The 16,643-nt window shown below is 41.0% G+C and overlaps 1 protein-coding gene across 3 annotated transcripts; it reads right to left on the bottom strand.

Annotated features, from left to right (window-relative positions):
* Positions 1-34: 34 nt before the first annotated feature.
* On the bottom strand, positions 35-3,430 carry snx20 (sorting nexin 20). Of its 3 annotated transcripts, none has more exons than XM_071528591.1 (5): positions 3,330-3,430; positions 2,950-3,032; positions 2,740-2,855; positions 1,591-1,736; positions 35-855 (listed from the first exon to the last, which is right to left on the bottom strand). In XM_071528591.1, exons 3-5 carry the CDS (start codon positions 2,840-2,842, stop codon positions 184-186), a joined length of 921 nt encoding a protein of 306 aa, XP_071384692.1. In that variant the 5' UTR covers positions 2,843-2,855; positions 2,950-3,032; positions 3,330-3,430; the 3' UTR covers positions 35-183. The 3 variants fall into 3 exon arrangements, with proteins under 3 accessions (XP_071384692.1, XP_071384693.1, XP_071384691.1); XM_071528592.1 differs by having other exon boundaries at positions 1,591-1,727; positions 2,740-2,858; XM_071528590.1 differs by having other exon boundaries at positions 2,740-2,858.
* Between the last annotated feature and the right edge of the window lie 13,213 nt (positions 3,431-16,643).

Here is a 16,643-nt window from a genome sequence, read left to right on the forward strand (position 1 = left end):
ACATATGTAGAACTGGGACATAGGACCCTTTGTCATGTTCCCATTATGTGCCATATAAATCTGGGGAACATAGGACCCTGGGAACATAGGAATGACTCCATGCGTCCATCAACAGGAAATCCAAGCTCCGCCCTTGACTGACAGGTGATCTGTGGGAAGTGCAGTACAGAAACCATTGTGTCCTTAGATGAACTTCTGCACCACCAACTCCTTCAGAGAGCGAAAAGACACCAGTCCCCTCTCAGCGTCCCTCAGCAGAGTCAGCTCCTCCTGCAGCTGAGCCACAGGACGTCCCAGCTGGTACCCCAAATCCACCAGCAGCTCCAGCAGGGGCGCTCTGTAGCTTTTGAGGCCGTAGCGCCTCACCGCGGGCACGGCCTTTTGCGCGGCGGCGAACGCCTGCTCCGCTTGGTCCAGGTCACGGTGGCAGACGGCGAGGGCGCACAGCGTGGGCACCAGCAGGACGGGGCTCTGCCACGGAGCCAGCTTCTCCTGGATCTCCAGGACCGTCTGCAGCAGCTCCAGGGCCGGCGTGAACTGTCCCGCTCGCAGCAGGCCGTGCGCCCGCCTCTGCTCCTGCTCGGTGAAAAATTCCGGGAAGTGGCGTGAATATCGGACGCAGCGGACGGCGTAGAGCTTGGCCAGGTAGTCCTGGAGCGCCAAGCGACGCTCTGAGATGCTTTCCGGGCTGAAGTTCCCCGTCAGGAGTTTGCGGGGAAGCGTCACCTCCTCAAGCTCCTCGCTGAACTCCTCGAGCAGCTGATGGTGGAAGTGGGAGAAGTCGCTGTAGCGGCGCTCCACGGACACGCGCCTGGAGTCGAAGCTGCCGGAGCGGATCACCACCACCTGGTACACCTGGGAAACACATGGATGATTAATATTAAGCAGAGTTAGCTGAGTACATTGAATATTAAGCAGCATGGGGCGTCCTGGTGGATCAACAGTCTATTTTTCTTAAAGGAATAGTTCACCCAAAAATGAAAATTGTGTCATCATCTCCTCCCCCTCATGCCAGTTGAAACACAGGTGAAGTTTGTCCATATAACACACAGGGAGGCTGCAGCACAACTCCATAGCAGCCTTCTCCAAAACAACTGAAGTCAGTGGGGACCAGTTCTTCAGAGTTCCAAAAAGACCTACAGTATATTTACACCATCATTTAGTGCAAATCTTAACTACAGCTGATTGATTTGCAACAAATAATGGTGTATAGGTCTTTCTATTCACAGTGTGATTGTTTGGCTTTTTTTGTTTTGGAGCTCTAAAGAACAGGTCCCCATTGACTTCAGTTGTTTTGGAGAAGGCTGCTACCAAGTTGTGCTGGCAGCCTCCCTGTGTGTTACATGGACTAACAAATTTCACCTGTGTTTCATTTGGCATGAGGGTGAGGAGATGATGACAGGATTTTCATTTTAAACTATTCCTTTAAGGGTAACATGCCAGGGTTGGGGGCTCGATTCCCACTGAGTCTACCCACACTGAAACTGTATGCACTCATGGCAATGTGAGGTGCTTTTGATAAAAGTGTCCAACAGATTTCCTATGTCATGTTACATACAGTATGACAGTTGTATGTTGTTGTTCTCTCACCACATATTTGGACAGGGTTTGCTCGATAATGCGTGTTGATGGGATTTCAAACAGCAGCCTGACCGGCCTCGTTCTCCGCTTCACGGCCCGCAGGTTCTGCTGAAGCTCCTTAGTGGTCAAACAGGAAGGGCCGGGACCTTCATACACTGACACACACACACACACACACACACACACGCACACACAGTTATACTGAAGTCACTTTTGGGGTATTTACATAGACTTACATTCATTTCCTGGAGACTTACCCTAACCCTAACCTTAACCCTAACCCTAACCTTAACCACTGACCCAAAAATCAGCTTTTTACCAGGGGACACGGCTTTTGTCCCCAATTGCACAAGCCGCCCCCAATCAACTGGTCTTAAGTCTGGTGTGTGTCCCTGAAAGTGACTTAAGTCATACCCACACACACAGGCAATTCTTCTTAGACTGAATGTTAACTCTTTGCCATGTACATTTATAGTTTTCTTGGATAAACAAAGGAGGAGTTTAAAGGAGAAATCCACCCTAAAACATATATATATCTATATATATTTTGCATTTCTGGGTCCATTTCGTTTTTTTGGTGTATTTTTCTCATTCCTGTGGATAACTGGCCAATCGTAGATGAGGTGACGTCACCTCCAGATATTTCCAGCAGCTACAATGGAGTTTGATATGAGAAAATGTTTCAGCGATCTAAAACCTCAGCGGTAAACGTCAGGTTTTGGTGTCAGTCCCTCAGAATCAAAGAGCGAGGGCTTCTTTCTAGAGCCACCATTTTGCACCAAGAGGCGTTCAACAATCATCCAGGGAGAAATCCATCGTAGAAGAGGAGAGAGACCAATTTCTCCACCCACAGGAGCAGGAGAGAGACCAGAATCCAATGCAGACACTCGACAGGTTGTGTTTTGACTCACTCTGTTGTTCATACCACCACTATCTCTCTCTCCATCTACACGCATAACTCACAACTGAATGCATCCAGTTCACACTCCTTCTCCTGGGGTTGCCAAAAGGCATTCTGGGAGATGTAGGAAATCGCTAACGCAAGTAGAAATAGACGAGGCAGGCACCAAAAAAGTAAATTGTAACACTTCATCACAAAATAACTCAGAACATCAGACTGATGATATCTAACAGCATAAGAGGATTTAAAGGTGAAACCTGCAGTCAGAGTCTCATCTGTTGTTCCAGGATTTGTCTCAGAGTGCTGATTGGTTGTCTCCACCTCTGTTGGATCTTCAGTGTCCCGCTCTGATTCTGCCATTACGCCCGGATGGCTGCTGGACAACATGGGAATTCATATTTTTATTGTGTTGTTAGCATCAAGACAAAACACTTTCCCATTCTTATATCCCAGTTTCTGTCTCTTACCTTGCTTGACTCCTGCAGAAGGTCACAGCTCGGCCTTAAAAGCTGTTACCGGTCCAGAAGAGCAGAGGCTGCCACGGTCGGTCCTGAAAACACACACATAGACATTTGTTTTTTTCTGCTAATGGAAGAGTACAGACAGGGGAAGTTACTGAGTTACTGTGCAAATCAATTCATACCAGCATGCAAGAGTGAAGCAAGGGGAAGACAAAAAAGGGTGTAAAGGGAAGTGAAACCTGAGAGGAGCATGGTGGTACGTGTGTGTGTGTGTGTGTGTGTGTGTTTGTGTCTTGTTTGTCTGTCTGTCTATCTGTCTGTTTGTCTCTGCCATTTTATTAATAAAATTTAGATCAGTGTAAGCAGACAAATGGAGTTGTAGTTACCTTGTTCAGTAATATTGCTTAGCGTTTGTTTTATGGTTCTTGAAAGCCCAGATGGGTGGTGTTTACCCCATAAGACAATGCAGAGAGTGCCGGAGAGTTTTAGACAATCGCCACAAAATACCTGAAAGTGAAAGTAATCCACTTTTTTATGATGGACATTGGGCAACTCACATGACACTATGAACTGTCCAGATGCAGTAATTCTAACCAATCTGGGTCTCCAAGCAAGTTATAAAAAAACTGAAGTCAAATCAAACTCTAGAGAATTACTTGAAAATGCTATCTTACCTCTCATTCCTCCCAAACTGCAGACATAATTTGACAATCCTCGGCTCTCATGATCACTGCCATCTCATGCAGTTCCACCCTGGTCCTCTGGGTGGAGACTGGTTCAAGGGAAACCACTATCTGAGCTGCAGGCGAGTCTCCAATATCTCAAACCTACTGTACATTCAGTCATTTTCTCACTCGCTTAATCCTTTTCAGAGTCACACGGTCTTTAGACTCCAGCCAACGCTTGGGTCTTCGGACCAATGGCTTCGGACCAGCCAAGCTTAAACCAAGAGGGACTACGTGTTTGCCAGGATGGCTCCTAGACGACAGACCTCAGTAAAACAGGCATTGCAATGTCATAAACATCTCCAGATAAAATAACCTCTGATTCTTCACTGAATCAGAAACAGAATGACACTCACTTTATACTCCAAGTACAATAAAGCCATTTTTATGCCCCAAAATTGCAAGAATTCAGTGTTTCCCGCAGAAGTTTATTCTTGTCATGTTGGAAACGCATTTAAACCATCGTGGGACACTAAAACTCTCCACTGAAATCCAGACCAATGAAATTATTTTAGTGCCAGCAGCTCTTTAAGGCAGAGTGACCCACCACACCTGTTCAGTGGTAGAAGAAACTCTGGGATACATTACTTACATTCAAAGGAAGAACTGATTTACATTACAGAACATCTGCATAAAAAGTACATAAAAGGTGGAAAGAGCATAAAATGTCACTGCAGGTTTTCCAGACTGTTTTTCTGTAGCTGTGGTCAGTAGGAGCCTCCATCATATCAGAGGTGGCTGATATCTGATATTATATAAAAGGCCAAAATCAAATCATCAAAGTGCAAAACTATGCAAACAGCCCTAGGCAATAATAAATATGATGGATAAGACAGTGACAGCAGTCGCCTGCATGCAGATGATCCCTTGTCCTTTCTCTTCACACTAGTGTCCATTTATGAAACAATCCTCACTCTGTGAATGCCAGCGTCCCTTTCATACAGCAAATAAGCACATAAATGAGCGCTTGTGGGGGAAACAATGGCATTTCTTTGAGGCCCCCATTGTTTTAACAAAGCCGGCTGTTGCCCGATGCATTTATTTATCAGTTTTGATACATTTCTGTCTGTCTGTACCAGCGAGGGAGCACAGGTCCTCGTTTGTTCCGGGGGCCGGTGTGTACAGTGGGCCACAGATCAGCTGGGAGACGTGACTTGACCTCATTGTCGAATTTAGCGCGTTAGCCGGTTTGCTAGTGGAAGATGGCAAAAAAAACAATTGAAGTGCTTTTGAGTGCTCTCGCTGCTTTGTGTCATCCTGGGTTTTTTTTGTTTTTTTTTTACAGCTTTTGATGTGATCTGCAATAAACAAACATAATTTCACCGATCAGTCAGAATCACTTCAGGCGCCAAGTGCAATAAATGTACAGCGATTTGTCTTGGTGGTCCTGGTGCAGAGACATATGGACAGCTAACATAACAGCTAAAAGAAGAGGTCCATTTCAAAATTACAAATCTACCACTTTAAAGGATAATAGATGTGTTTTTGTTTTAAGTCAGTAGCAATGGTCCTCTCTGGTTTCTGCACACAGTCAGCATAGTTAGCCATTCATATAGAAGCCATTTGCTGCCATTCATTCTTGTCCAGTATGAAAAACAACTTCCACACAGCGAGAGAATCCATCACAGGAAACATGAAGCCAAACTTTATATTTTCTCCTTATTTCACTGAGCTGAGTTGAGTGTTTTCATATCTGCAAAACATGCCGCTTTAGAAACTTTACTGTCACATCCATGTCTTTTTATCTAGGCTGCCTTTGTTAGCCGGGACAGCAGTTCATTTGGTTTGACACGTTAAGTTTGTATTTTTTTTGAAAACAACAAAAAAACACGAGTACAAGTTAAAAAATCTAATTACATAGGCTGCAGCATGCATTGCAAAATAAACTAGACAGACAGAACTCTAAATGACATTGATATTCTGCTTTAAAATGGTGATATCCACTCTTAAAGTAAAACAGTATGGATTATTATTGAAGTTATTAGCTAACTAAAGAAGGATAAAACATTATTCATGATACAATCAGTTGTAGCCTTCTTTTCAAACACTGAGCAGTGAACATCAGGAATTTGTTTTCAACTGATATGAGGCGTTTTGTTACGAACTCCTCCAAACTATTCATATTCATTTGTCAAGTAGACCTAATCAAAATCATAATCACTTTATTAGTCAAGTTCAGTAAATGCACAGGAATGTGTCTTGGTGGCACTGGAGCAGAAATATGTTGACAACCTCCATAGGAACACAGTCTCACACATGACATGGTGCAAAGACACAAGGAGCTCACATACAGTGCAAAGACAGCAGGACTTACAATAGACAATAGATTATACATCACTGTACAAATATACATTCAGCATTCAGACACACAGCTGAGAGCGACCCAGTGAGCAGCAGGCTGATCACTGCCTCGCTTTCTCCACCTCAGTTCTTCCTTTTTCTGTTCAAGGATTAACTTATATAATAATAATAATAATAATTATAATAATAACTTTATTTGTATAGCACTTTTCTAAAAAACAATGTTTACAAAGTGCTTTACATACAATAAAACCCAAAAGCAGTGATGTGAAACTACCACAATGAATGATTGATAGAAAAATAAAAATAAATTAAAAAAATATATATATAATAGAAAATAGGAATAAAAGGTAATATATGAGGTAAACAGGTACAACTAAAAACACACAAACAAACAGAGATACAATTAAAAACAGATCAAACTTTAAATAAAAGAGTGTGCCAAAACACAAGAATATGAGTTTTTGAAGGTTGATACAATACCAGTGTTTTTGTACGGATGCTGCTGATGGTTAATATTTTATGCCAATATTCAAAATCTTTAAATTTGACCATTTTTATGCTCATAAATTACAAGGATCCAGTGTTTCCCCCAGAATTGTATTGTTGTCAGGGTGGAAAAGCCTCTGAAACAGCATTTAGTCCATCATGGGACACTAAAACTCTCCACTGAAACCCAGACTGATTAAATTCTTTTAGTATCAGCAGCTCTTTAAGGCAGAGTGACCCACCACACCTGTTCAGTGGTAGAGAAACTCTGGGATACATCACTGCCTTAAAATGATTGATTTACAATAAATATAATTGAACAATTAAATGAAAAGAAAATGTGCAAAAAAAATAAAATGTCATTGTGTGTTTTACAGACTGTGTTTCTGTATCTGTGGTCAGGAGGAACCTCCATCATATCAGAGGTGGACAACATCACTGACTGATTTTTGATATTTAATAAAAGTCCAATATCAGCCAGATATATCAGTCTAGCTGTACTTCCAGATGCTCCATTTTCCCTTCAATGCCTGTGTTGGTCCATGCTAATTAGCTTATGGATTTCAAATGTTTTCTTATCAAAAACCTCTGTTCATTCAAGGGGAAGAACATTTATCAAGCCAGGATCTGATGTAACATCCACTGTGCTATTTGTAGACTTTTGGGGAGTTTGGTCCATTGGTCACTTTACCCAATATCAGTCAAGAGGATTGGCACCAAAATCATCTCTCATAGGCAACTAACATTACCCTAAATATTGTTTATGGAATCATGTAAACAGCTTAATCAGACTATTGCCTTTGTATTGGCAGTAGTCAGATTATTGTACATGTAAACACAGCTTCTGACACTGCATCTTGGGAGGAATGTGGTTTTATTGGACAAATATGACAAGTGAGGCTGTAATCCTATAAAAAAAAAGGTCATGTGCAAATGTCAGAACCATTCTGAGACTGATCGATAAACAGCCGAAGCAGCTGAGTGTTTATCAAGAGAGTATTGCTAATGGATATGACAGCATCCTGCAGTAGGGGACCATCATGTGTCCTCAGATCAATAGTCAATCAGCGATATAGTTGGTAAAGAAAGGTCACTTTTTGTGGCAAACTGTCTCTTCTGAGCGCTGTGGAAAAGTACAAATATAAACTTTTTATAGAAAATGGTCACTTTGCAAGGAAAGGTTACGAGGAGGAGAGATGACTAGAAACTGGAAGTAGTTTGACGTTGAAATAGCGAGGTGGAAAGTAAAGATATCGACGACCCGGGTTCAGTTCCCAACTCATGACAACAAAGACAAAGTTTCTCATATTTAACCATGACCAAAACCTCAACCTTAACCAAATTGCCTTAGTTGCCTAAACTGATTAGACTACAACAACTTTTTGGGAGTTTGGCCTATTGGTCAACTTACTCAATATGTGACGAGAGGATCGGCACCAAAATCATCTCTCTGTCTCTGGTAGATAGTTCTGTCCAGTCTGCATACAGTATGTTAAGTAATCATAGGCAACTAGTGTTTCAATCAGGAGAGACTAGGATGAATGCTCGAATGAAAAAGTTTATTCATGACATGAAACAATATGTAAACTTTGGCGTAAGCTCCATGGAGGAACTCCTTCGATTCGTGAAGTTAGGAGTACATCCGGGATAGACGTAGGAATTAGGAAGCCCCGCCCCCCTGGGGAGTTCCTCTGGAGCCTGGACCCTGGTGGTGATGGGGTGGAGGAGGGACGAAGGTAAGCACAGCGACTGGAATGACAGCAGCATACGGCATAGATCTGGGAGAAGGACAATAGCATAGAAGGTGACGTGTTTATACTCCTGTCACTTAGACGATTGGCTCTTTGAAAAAGAGAGGGAAGTGACGGCTAACTCTGATTGGTTCTCTGGAAAAAGAGGGAAAGTGTTCACCAGCTCTGATTGGGTAAAGAGAAAGCATGAATGATGATAAGTAGTCTTCCTGATTGAAATTGCGTAATACTTCACTTGTACAGAGAGTGAGTCTAGCAAAAGTCATGGAGGAACGTTTTGAAAGCTTAGATATTTCAATTCTAAAGTTCAAAACCGCTATTAGTTTCCCGGCAGTTTGGCCTCTCTGAGTTTACTGCTTTCAGAATAGATTTGACACGACCAGACTGTTGTTGAGATATTATAACGACAGCTGGTGTAGAGATGATGTAATATTCCTGTGATGACAGACTGTGTCTTACTGTACTGTGCTTACATTTCAGCCATTTCAGTGTGAGTCTGATTCATACTTTAAATGTGTTGACTACACTCAAAACAAAATAAGGTCTTGTAATAATAATACTGTACCTCACTGCCTACACTCAGAAAAAGGACAGAGTTTTATCTTTTTATTATTATTTATGGTTTATTTGATAGGGACAGATACAATATACATAGACAAACTGAGAACAACTATCCGATGCAAGTATCATAGTGTTTATAGCAAATGCTAATTTGCAACACCCGTCCCTAGGAGGGCTTTTGTGAGAATAAGGGATTAAAACAGTGAGGTAAAAAGAAGGTAAACCGAGTACAGCAAGATACAATAGAGCACAAGGTAAAAAAAAAAAAAAAGGAAAGAAAGGAGGAAGGAGGAGAAAAAAAAAAGGTAAACTGATTACAACAAGATACCATAAAACACACATTTAGTAGTAACAGAACTGCAGAAAACTTTTGTCTGACAGTGAGTGGGTTCGTTATGAAACTGAAATCAAACAAATTCATGATCGTGACAATCTGAATTTGGAGGAGAGTGAGAAGCATGGGTGACTGGGTGACTGCTGTCCCAGAGCTCCATGCAAATACTACTTCTATGACTACTTGCACTCTGTCTTCTACTGACAACTTGCATTCATTCGTCCTTGTGTAGTTTTTGGGTTGTGTTCGGTGAGGCCGGGGCCAGTCAAGGGTAAACGGCCCACATATGATCTCTGAAACAGATAGGCTCTCAGATTGACTGTGCGAGCCGGTGATAAGGGCAAAAAAAAATCAACCCTTAATGAATTTTGATGCCATAGTGGAATTAAGATGTGATGCTTCAAGCGGCGGAGGATCTGTGCGTCAGAGGTTACTCAATGGCCTTCCTGTATATCCTGTGTATTAATCTGCTCTGCGCCAGTTTAGACCCTACAATTGATTAATATTTGGTTTCAAAATGACATACGATGATGCATGGTTCCTCTCCCCACATGCAAATTAAATCTTTAGGGAGATGAATTGCCCCAAGTGAAGACTGTAATGTCCGCGCTGTGGATTTGCATATTTGTATTACAGGTTACTGATAATATTTGATGATAGCAGGACAGGCATTGTGTTTGTCACTGCTTGCATCATCATGTAACTCTTTCCCGCATCATTAACCTCAAACAAACTGGCATTAAAGGTAGACTTTACTCTGGGATGTATGTGACTGTATAGATTAGAAAGAGTTTCACTTGTAGAGGGAAAGAAAGAGAGAGTACAGCTTTTGTTCAACCGAGTGTTTACAGGTTTTACAAATGTGAACAAACCTCAAAATCCATGCAAGACCCATGTTTAACTGTCACATACATGCACACAAGCAATGAGTTTCACAGTGGAAATGTCTTCAACCTAATAAATAACTGTAAACCAACTCAAAACGGGGTGACAGTGTTTCAGCAGGGGGCGCTGTGCTGAGCCTATACATTTCATGGCTGGTGGCAGGTCATGTGATGTGACTGTTTACATTTTTGTCTGTCCCCTAAAGCAGTAATTCTCAACCTTTTTCATATCAAGGACCCCAAATTTAGTCCACATTAGGGCCACAGACCCCCATTTGATGAGATTTTGTCCCTCGAACCCAAATCTGAGAATATTTTTATTGTTAAATATCATTTTGTACAGAATCCCATGACTGTCTGTATTGTAGGTAGAGAGATAACAGAGAAACTATGATAAAAACAGTCATTCTTCTACATTCATTTCTGTTAACTTCTTGTAAATGAAATAATGGTGAAGTTTAACAATTCATCAATTTGCTGGGGACCCCCTGGAAGCCCCTCACGGACGCCTGGTGGTCCCCGGACCCCACGTTGAGAACCACTGCCCTGAAGCACATGGTTACTCTGTTTTGAGAAGTGCTATATAAATATTTTTATTATTATTACAATTCCCATTATGTACTTTGGGTTACAATGAACGTGTAATGTGTTTGTGACAGAAAAAATACAAATATTTCATATTTATTATGACATCATCATCGTTGTTATTGTGGGGAGACAGCGTGAACGCGTTACGCTCTCTGGGGAAATGAGTTTTGAAAGCCAGAAATCTCACCATTGGGCGAAGTAATCATTGAGTCACTGGTATTGATCAAAACCAATTGATCAACCCCCACAGATATACAGCATGATGGTCATGTTGTTGCTGTGGGACAGTCAAAAATCTTACTTACTGCACCTTTAATTTCAGTCTGAATACAGTAGAGAGCACTGGCATGTGAGGAATTCACAGCATAAGGGGGCATCGCCACATGGGGGAATTTTGTTTTTCAATTGCCTCAGTACCATTCTGTATCCAAACTGGTCCTACTATGGCTGTGCTGCAGTATCAGCACCCACTGGTTTACCATTGGACTACTGAGCAGATATGTGGGAATGTAATGACAAAATCCCTACCAAGCTCCTTTGAACACGGGCCAGAACCAAATATGTACCTTGCCAATACACTTCTATCATACCTGCAGTGAACTAAACTGTGAGTGAAACAACTGAAAAACATACTGTACAGCCCCAGTGTGGGTTCTGCATGGTATTCTGCAGCTGAAGAAATATATTCGTTCCTGATTTCTGTGCCTATTCTCTGTCTATTTTCCTCCTCCTCCTCCTCTTGTATCTCCGGTCCCTCCTGTCTTTTCCTGCAGTAATCCCAGTAGAGCTGTATTTATCTCCCGGTCCTCCTCTGGGGGGATCGGAGCCATGTGAACGACAGTATTTCACCTTTCTCACCTCCTCTTTCCTTGTTCACAGCTTTCCGTAAAAGCATCTACAAATCCGCTCCCCTACCTCCTCTGTCTCCATATGAAACCAAAAGAACATACAAAAAAAGAGAAAAGAGTTTTCTCTAGAAATAAGCAGCAGGTGTCTTGGTTCCAGGTGAACAAACTGATGCATATTGAGGGGAAACTATACTGACAAATTGTTTGTACATTTTGCCTCTTTGCTTCTGTAATAGTTCTCTCTCTGTCCATGTAATCCATTATTTTCTTTGGGGTTTGTTATTTGGGAGGGAGGACACAAGAAAAGATGAGAATCCATACTGATCAGCACCTCACATTCATTTTCATCATGAAACCACATGTTAACACTAGTAGTAAACTTCCATCAAAATATGGCATAACCACCTTCAGAGGTTAGAAAAAGCAAAATTAATTACTTTTATACACTCAAACTCTCTCCTGACATCTTATTGTAACTGTACCTATTGTAACTTATTGTGACTGTCATGTCATTGTTCAATCTGATTTATCACAGAATATGTGTTTGGTGTCAAAGAACTGCTGGGCAAAATGATAATTCAAAATGATAATGTTACAGTAATAGAAGACAAATGTAAAATGCCAGGTAATCCAGCAGCTCGACATAGATGACATGAAGAAGCTTTAATACATCTTTGGTCAAAATTAAAGTCACACTGAAATGATAAACAACTCTTTCACCTTTTTAGCTCATTGTAACTATAGTACCATACCATACACCTTGACATTTTGACAATTTATGCCAAAAGATTTTTGAACAACCCCGCCCCTCCTCCCCTCCCATCAAATTTGCCTTTTCAACTGGTGAAACATCACATTAAAGCAGCAAGATGCTCTCAAAATGTAGTTTCAGTGTGACTTTAAATACAGTTATGAGCACAATATTGTTAACAGATTCCAATTGTACCGCCAAAACACAAATAAATAAAACTCTTGATACATTATTAGACATTAGACCCCTACACTACACTGTGTTCAAACACCCAAAGCACTTTGCAACAAAACTCTTTGATTATACTCAAAGTGTGTCAGATAATATTAATGCGTGTTGCATCACACGCTCCAGACAGAGTCAGCTTTCAGAGGGAAAGATGATTCAAGAGAAAGCTGTCCAAGACAGCATCAAGACAAAACTACAGGTTGCAGACAATCAACATATAAAGTGTATGAGCAAAACGGTAACAATTTACAATAAGGGTACACTAAGGTAAGGGTTAGTTAATGCTTGATAAGGGTTAGTTAATGCTTAATAAGCATTAACTAACCCTTAATTAACAGTTAACTAATGTGTAATTTACTAATGGTGTTCATGTTAAGTAAGGTATTAATTTATACATTATTTAATAGTTTATAAAGATGACTATTAAATAATGTATAAATTAATACCTTTGTTAAAATGAACACCATTAGTAAATGATTACCTGACACATTAGGTAACTGTTAATTAAGGGTTAGTTAATGCTTATTAAGCATTAACTAACCCTTAATTAATGTACCCTTGTTGTAAAGTGTTACCAGCAAAACTACAGTCAAAATCACATGATGAGATCAGCATCAAAGTCACTGTATGAGTGTTGGAAAGGCGGACCAGCAGGACTACAGGCCAAACTTTAATAGATCTTGAGCAGGGAAAACAAAGGACACGTTAAATAGCCGCTTCATTCAGAAGGAGCTGAAGTGATTTGTGAGTTTATGCAAATGAAAGCAACCAGGGAACATTTATCAAAAGCGATGAACAACGCTGATAGGACGAGCGGCTGAGAGGACCAGCTCGCTCCGTAACTGACGCTTATTAGCAAGACACGGAAACCGAGATAAAGTCAGAACGGACGGCAGGTCCTGACAGGCTGACATGTAGAGGATGCTGTGGCCATACGTTAGGCCTGCTTATGGACGCTGCCGAAGCCCCAGCCAGCCTCTCTCTGGAGAGCCGCTCTAAATGAAAGGGTGGCCCCTGCTTTATGATCAGAAATGATCTGTGCAGTAGGCACGCCGCTGCAACAAAGCCATAATCACAATGTTATCAACGGACAGTTGGGCTGGGCAGGGGAGGGGGAGATTTTCGCCCCGTCGCAGATTTGGCAGGTCTTCTGTTATTGAATATTTCCATTGTCAGGGTAACAAAAGTGCCGTGATCACTGTTGAAATGCTTACAAAGGAAATGCCATCTTGCAAACAACATGCTGACCTTGGCAGTTTTGAAGTGAAATATGCAATGATTAGAAAAGCACCTTTGTTTGCCAGCGATTAGTTTTTTTTTTTTTTTTTTTTAAAGTAAGCTGCTGGGAGCATTGTGTGGCCCGAACACAGCGCTCTGCCTCGGTCATGGAGCTGAAAACACACGGCCGCAGCGCTACATGTCTCCAAACAATACATCACACATGCACAGAGGGAATATTTGGGATTGTTTTCAGTGGATATTCAGGCTTTTGTGTTTGCACACTGTGAAGATTCAGCAGCGGTTACATGATAGTGTTAAATTACAAAGGTGAGGGCATGCTCCAACATGTTCAGTTCAGTTTAATAGATAATTTGATAGATAAATATTTGCCCAGGGTTTGGGGGTGGGGAGTATTGTAGTAGGGAAAGTCCTGAATGACTGTTTTACTGTAAACACCAGATCTCACTGTACTCACTACTTACAGTATGTCTAAGAAGCTTATACAAATAACAGAAGTAACCATTTTACAAACTTTTTTAAAATACTAATAATAGGAATGTAGCAATACATTCCTTATACAACCTTACTTACCTTCCAGCAGCTACTATTTACTTTACAGGAATGTATTTATGTAACATATTATCTGTTCCATGACAAATGATCATCACCACATGATCTTCACCATATGACCAAATGATTGTGTGTGCAAAAGCGCAAACATGCATTGTTCTGTGCGTGTGTGTGTGTGTGTGTGTGTGTGTGTGTGTGTATGTGTTGTATGTGCACCGGTAGTCTTTGTTGTAAATGATTCCCGTCTGTCTGTAAGAGATCTATATCTTTGAGTGGCTTTGTGCAGGTTTTGTTTCGGGCTTACCCCCGCTTCATTCCAGTTCAACACTCACTTCGTTCTGATTCTCGTGGAAGAGAGGAGGGCCGGTTTAAGGTTTTGTTCCAGTTAACTGTCAGATATTTATAATGAGATCTGACAGCAGGTTAGCTCTTCAACAACAGGTGGATATACAGTATAGGAGGGACGATAGGAATCAGAGGTATTTGTTTAGTTCTATAATGTAGCATACTCCAGGATTACCAGGATTGTAATGTAGTGTAGTGTAGTTTATTGTAGTATAGTATAGTATAGTATAGTATAGTATAGTATAGTATAGTATAGTATAGTATAGTATAGTATAGTAATGCAACTGAGCTCAATATATTTAGGACTATGTGATAAAGACCTCTATATAAATTGTAGCATATGCACGCATGCACACATGCGTGCATACACACACACGCACACACACACACACACACACACACACACACACACACACACACATTTCTTGGAAGTGGAAGATGACGGCTGAAGGGAAGATTCAGCATGTAAAGGGAATCTTCAGTGTTGTTATCCTACTGATCACTAATCAAGCCCCGATATTCACAAAAACAAAATTTGTGTTTCCTTGAAATTGGCACCAGCCACCTGTTAGCATACTAATGCAAATCAATGGGATATGACACTAATTACATACAATTGTATAGCTGTGGTAAGGATGGGCAGCAGTAACTCCCATATGGTCTAGCAGTCAGGGTTCCTGGTTTTCACCCAGGTGGCCCGGGTTTGACTCCCAGTATGGGAAGGATGGTTTTGTCACCAGGGTGGTGTAGGGCGGCTACCCTGTGTTCAATCCCCTGTTTTAGTGAGCATCCACCCTGCTGAAGTGTGCTTGAGGGAGACACTGAACCCTCTAACAGGCTATAGGGTGCTGAACCTGACCTCTGACCTCCTGTGGAGGGGGCAAGAGAAATCCTAAGTATTAGAACTGCTTTAAAGGGCTTGCATGTGCTTCTTGAGACAAATTGTTTCATTCCTCATTGACCTCCACTAGCATTGCTAAAAATGCTAACATGATACTGATGCCAATTTCTCAAAAACAAAAATGCTGCCATTAAAACTTTTTGAATGTCCCTTGATCAGCTGTCAGTAGGGAAGGCTCTCAAAAATCCTGAACTTTCCCTGTCAGGCTGTGTAATTTATTATGATTTTGTGGACTTTTCACTCTAACCAAAAAGTAGGTTTGCTTATTGAGATATTGGAAGAAACATTTGTAAGGATTGTTAGCAATTTATTACCAGTGCCCATGCAAGTCACTGATGCTGAAAGCCATTCCTAAGAAAAATGTGAATTCACTCTTTTGAATGTATGATCACTGACACATGATGGCTGTCACTGACACAACTGGCTAGTAACTTCAGTATATCGCTGTTGTTGGATGGAAAATATGCAAAAAGGATATTAGGAATGAAGAAAAGAAGGACTGATATATAACTGATATAACGGTTATATATTTTTGAAATTTTGCAAAGGACTTGAAACTCACTAAATACATAAAAGACAAAGTAAACTTTCAATTCAAGTTTGAATTGAATGATTTGATTCTGCGTACAAAGGGAAGGATGGTCTAGTGGTTAGAGAGTCTGTCCTTCAACCAGAGGACCTGGGTTCAATCCTCTGTGTTGGCAAGCATCAGCTGCCGCCCTGCTGAAGTGTCCTTGAGCAAAACACCGAATCCCTACCAGCTTCAAAGGTGCTGTTTCTGTTCTTTGTTGTTGAAGCAGCAGCAGAAACAGATTCTCCCTAAGGGGATCACTAAAATATCATATTACTGTAATACCAATATCTCAGCAAGGCTTGTGGATGGACTGAAAGGCTCTCCTGTTCATGAATCAGACTTTTAAAAGAATTATTACTTTAATAAATGTTGATGTTCCACAGGGAGCAAGTAACAGTAATCCTACCTGCAACAATACACACTGATATCTTATATGTATAACAACAGGTGACATCATGTTTGACAATGGAGTGAGAAGTATCAATGTCTTATTTTAGTTGAGCAAATCAGATAAAGATGTTTAAGATAATTAACAGAACCACAGAATCCCAAAGCAGAAATATGACTAAGAAGGTTAAATCTCTATTCTAGTTTTATTTTTTCTTTTAATGATAACTTGGAGACTGCCT

Source organism: Centroberyx affinis, unplaced genomic scaffold (genome assembly GCF_046629955.1).
Source record: "Centroberyx affinis isolate AG114_WGS23_722 - 3 ecotype Tasmania unplaced genomic scaffold, CSIRO-AGI_Caff_v1 ptg001690l_1, whole genome shotgun sequence".
NCBI lineage: Eukaryota > Metazoa > Chordata > Actinopteri > Beryciformes > Berycidae > Centroberyx > Centroberyx affinis.

Coding starts and splice junctions, on each gene's coding strand:
- snx20 (XM_071528591.1), bottom strand. CDS start 2,842: ATGGCAGAATCAGAGCGGGACACTGAAGATCCAACAGAGGTGGAGACA. Junction 1,737..2,739: donor AGATGAGACTCTGACTGCAG/GTTTCACCTTTA, acceptor TGTGTGTGTCAG/TGTATGAAGGTCCCGGCCCT. Junction 856..1,590: donor AAACCCTGTCCAAATATGTG/GTGAGAGAACAA, acceptor TGTGTTTCCCAG/GTGTACCAGGTGGTGGTGAT.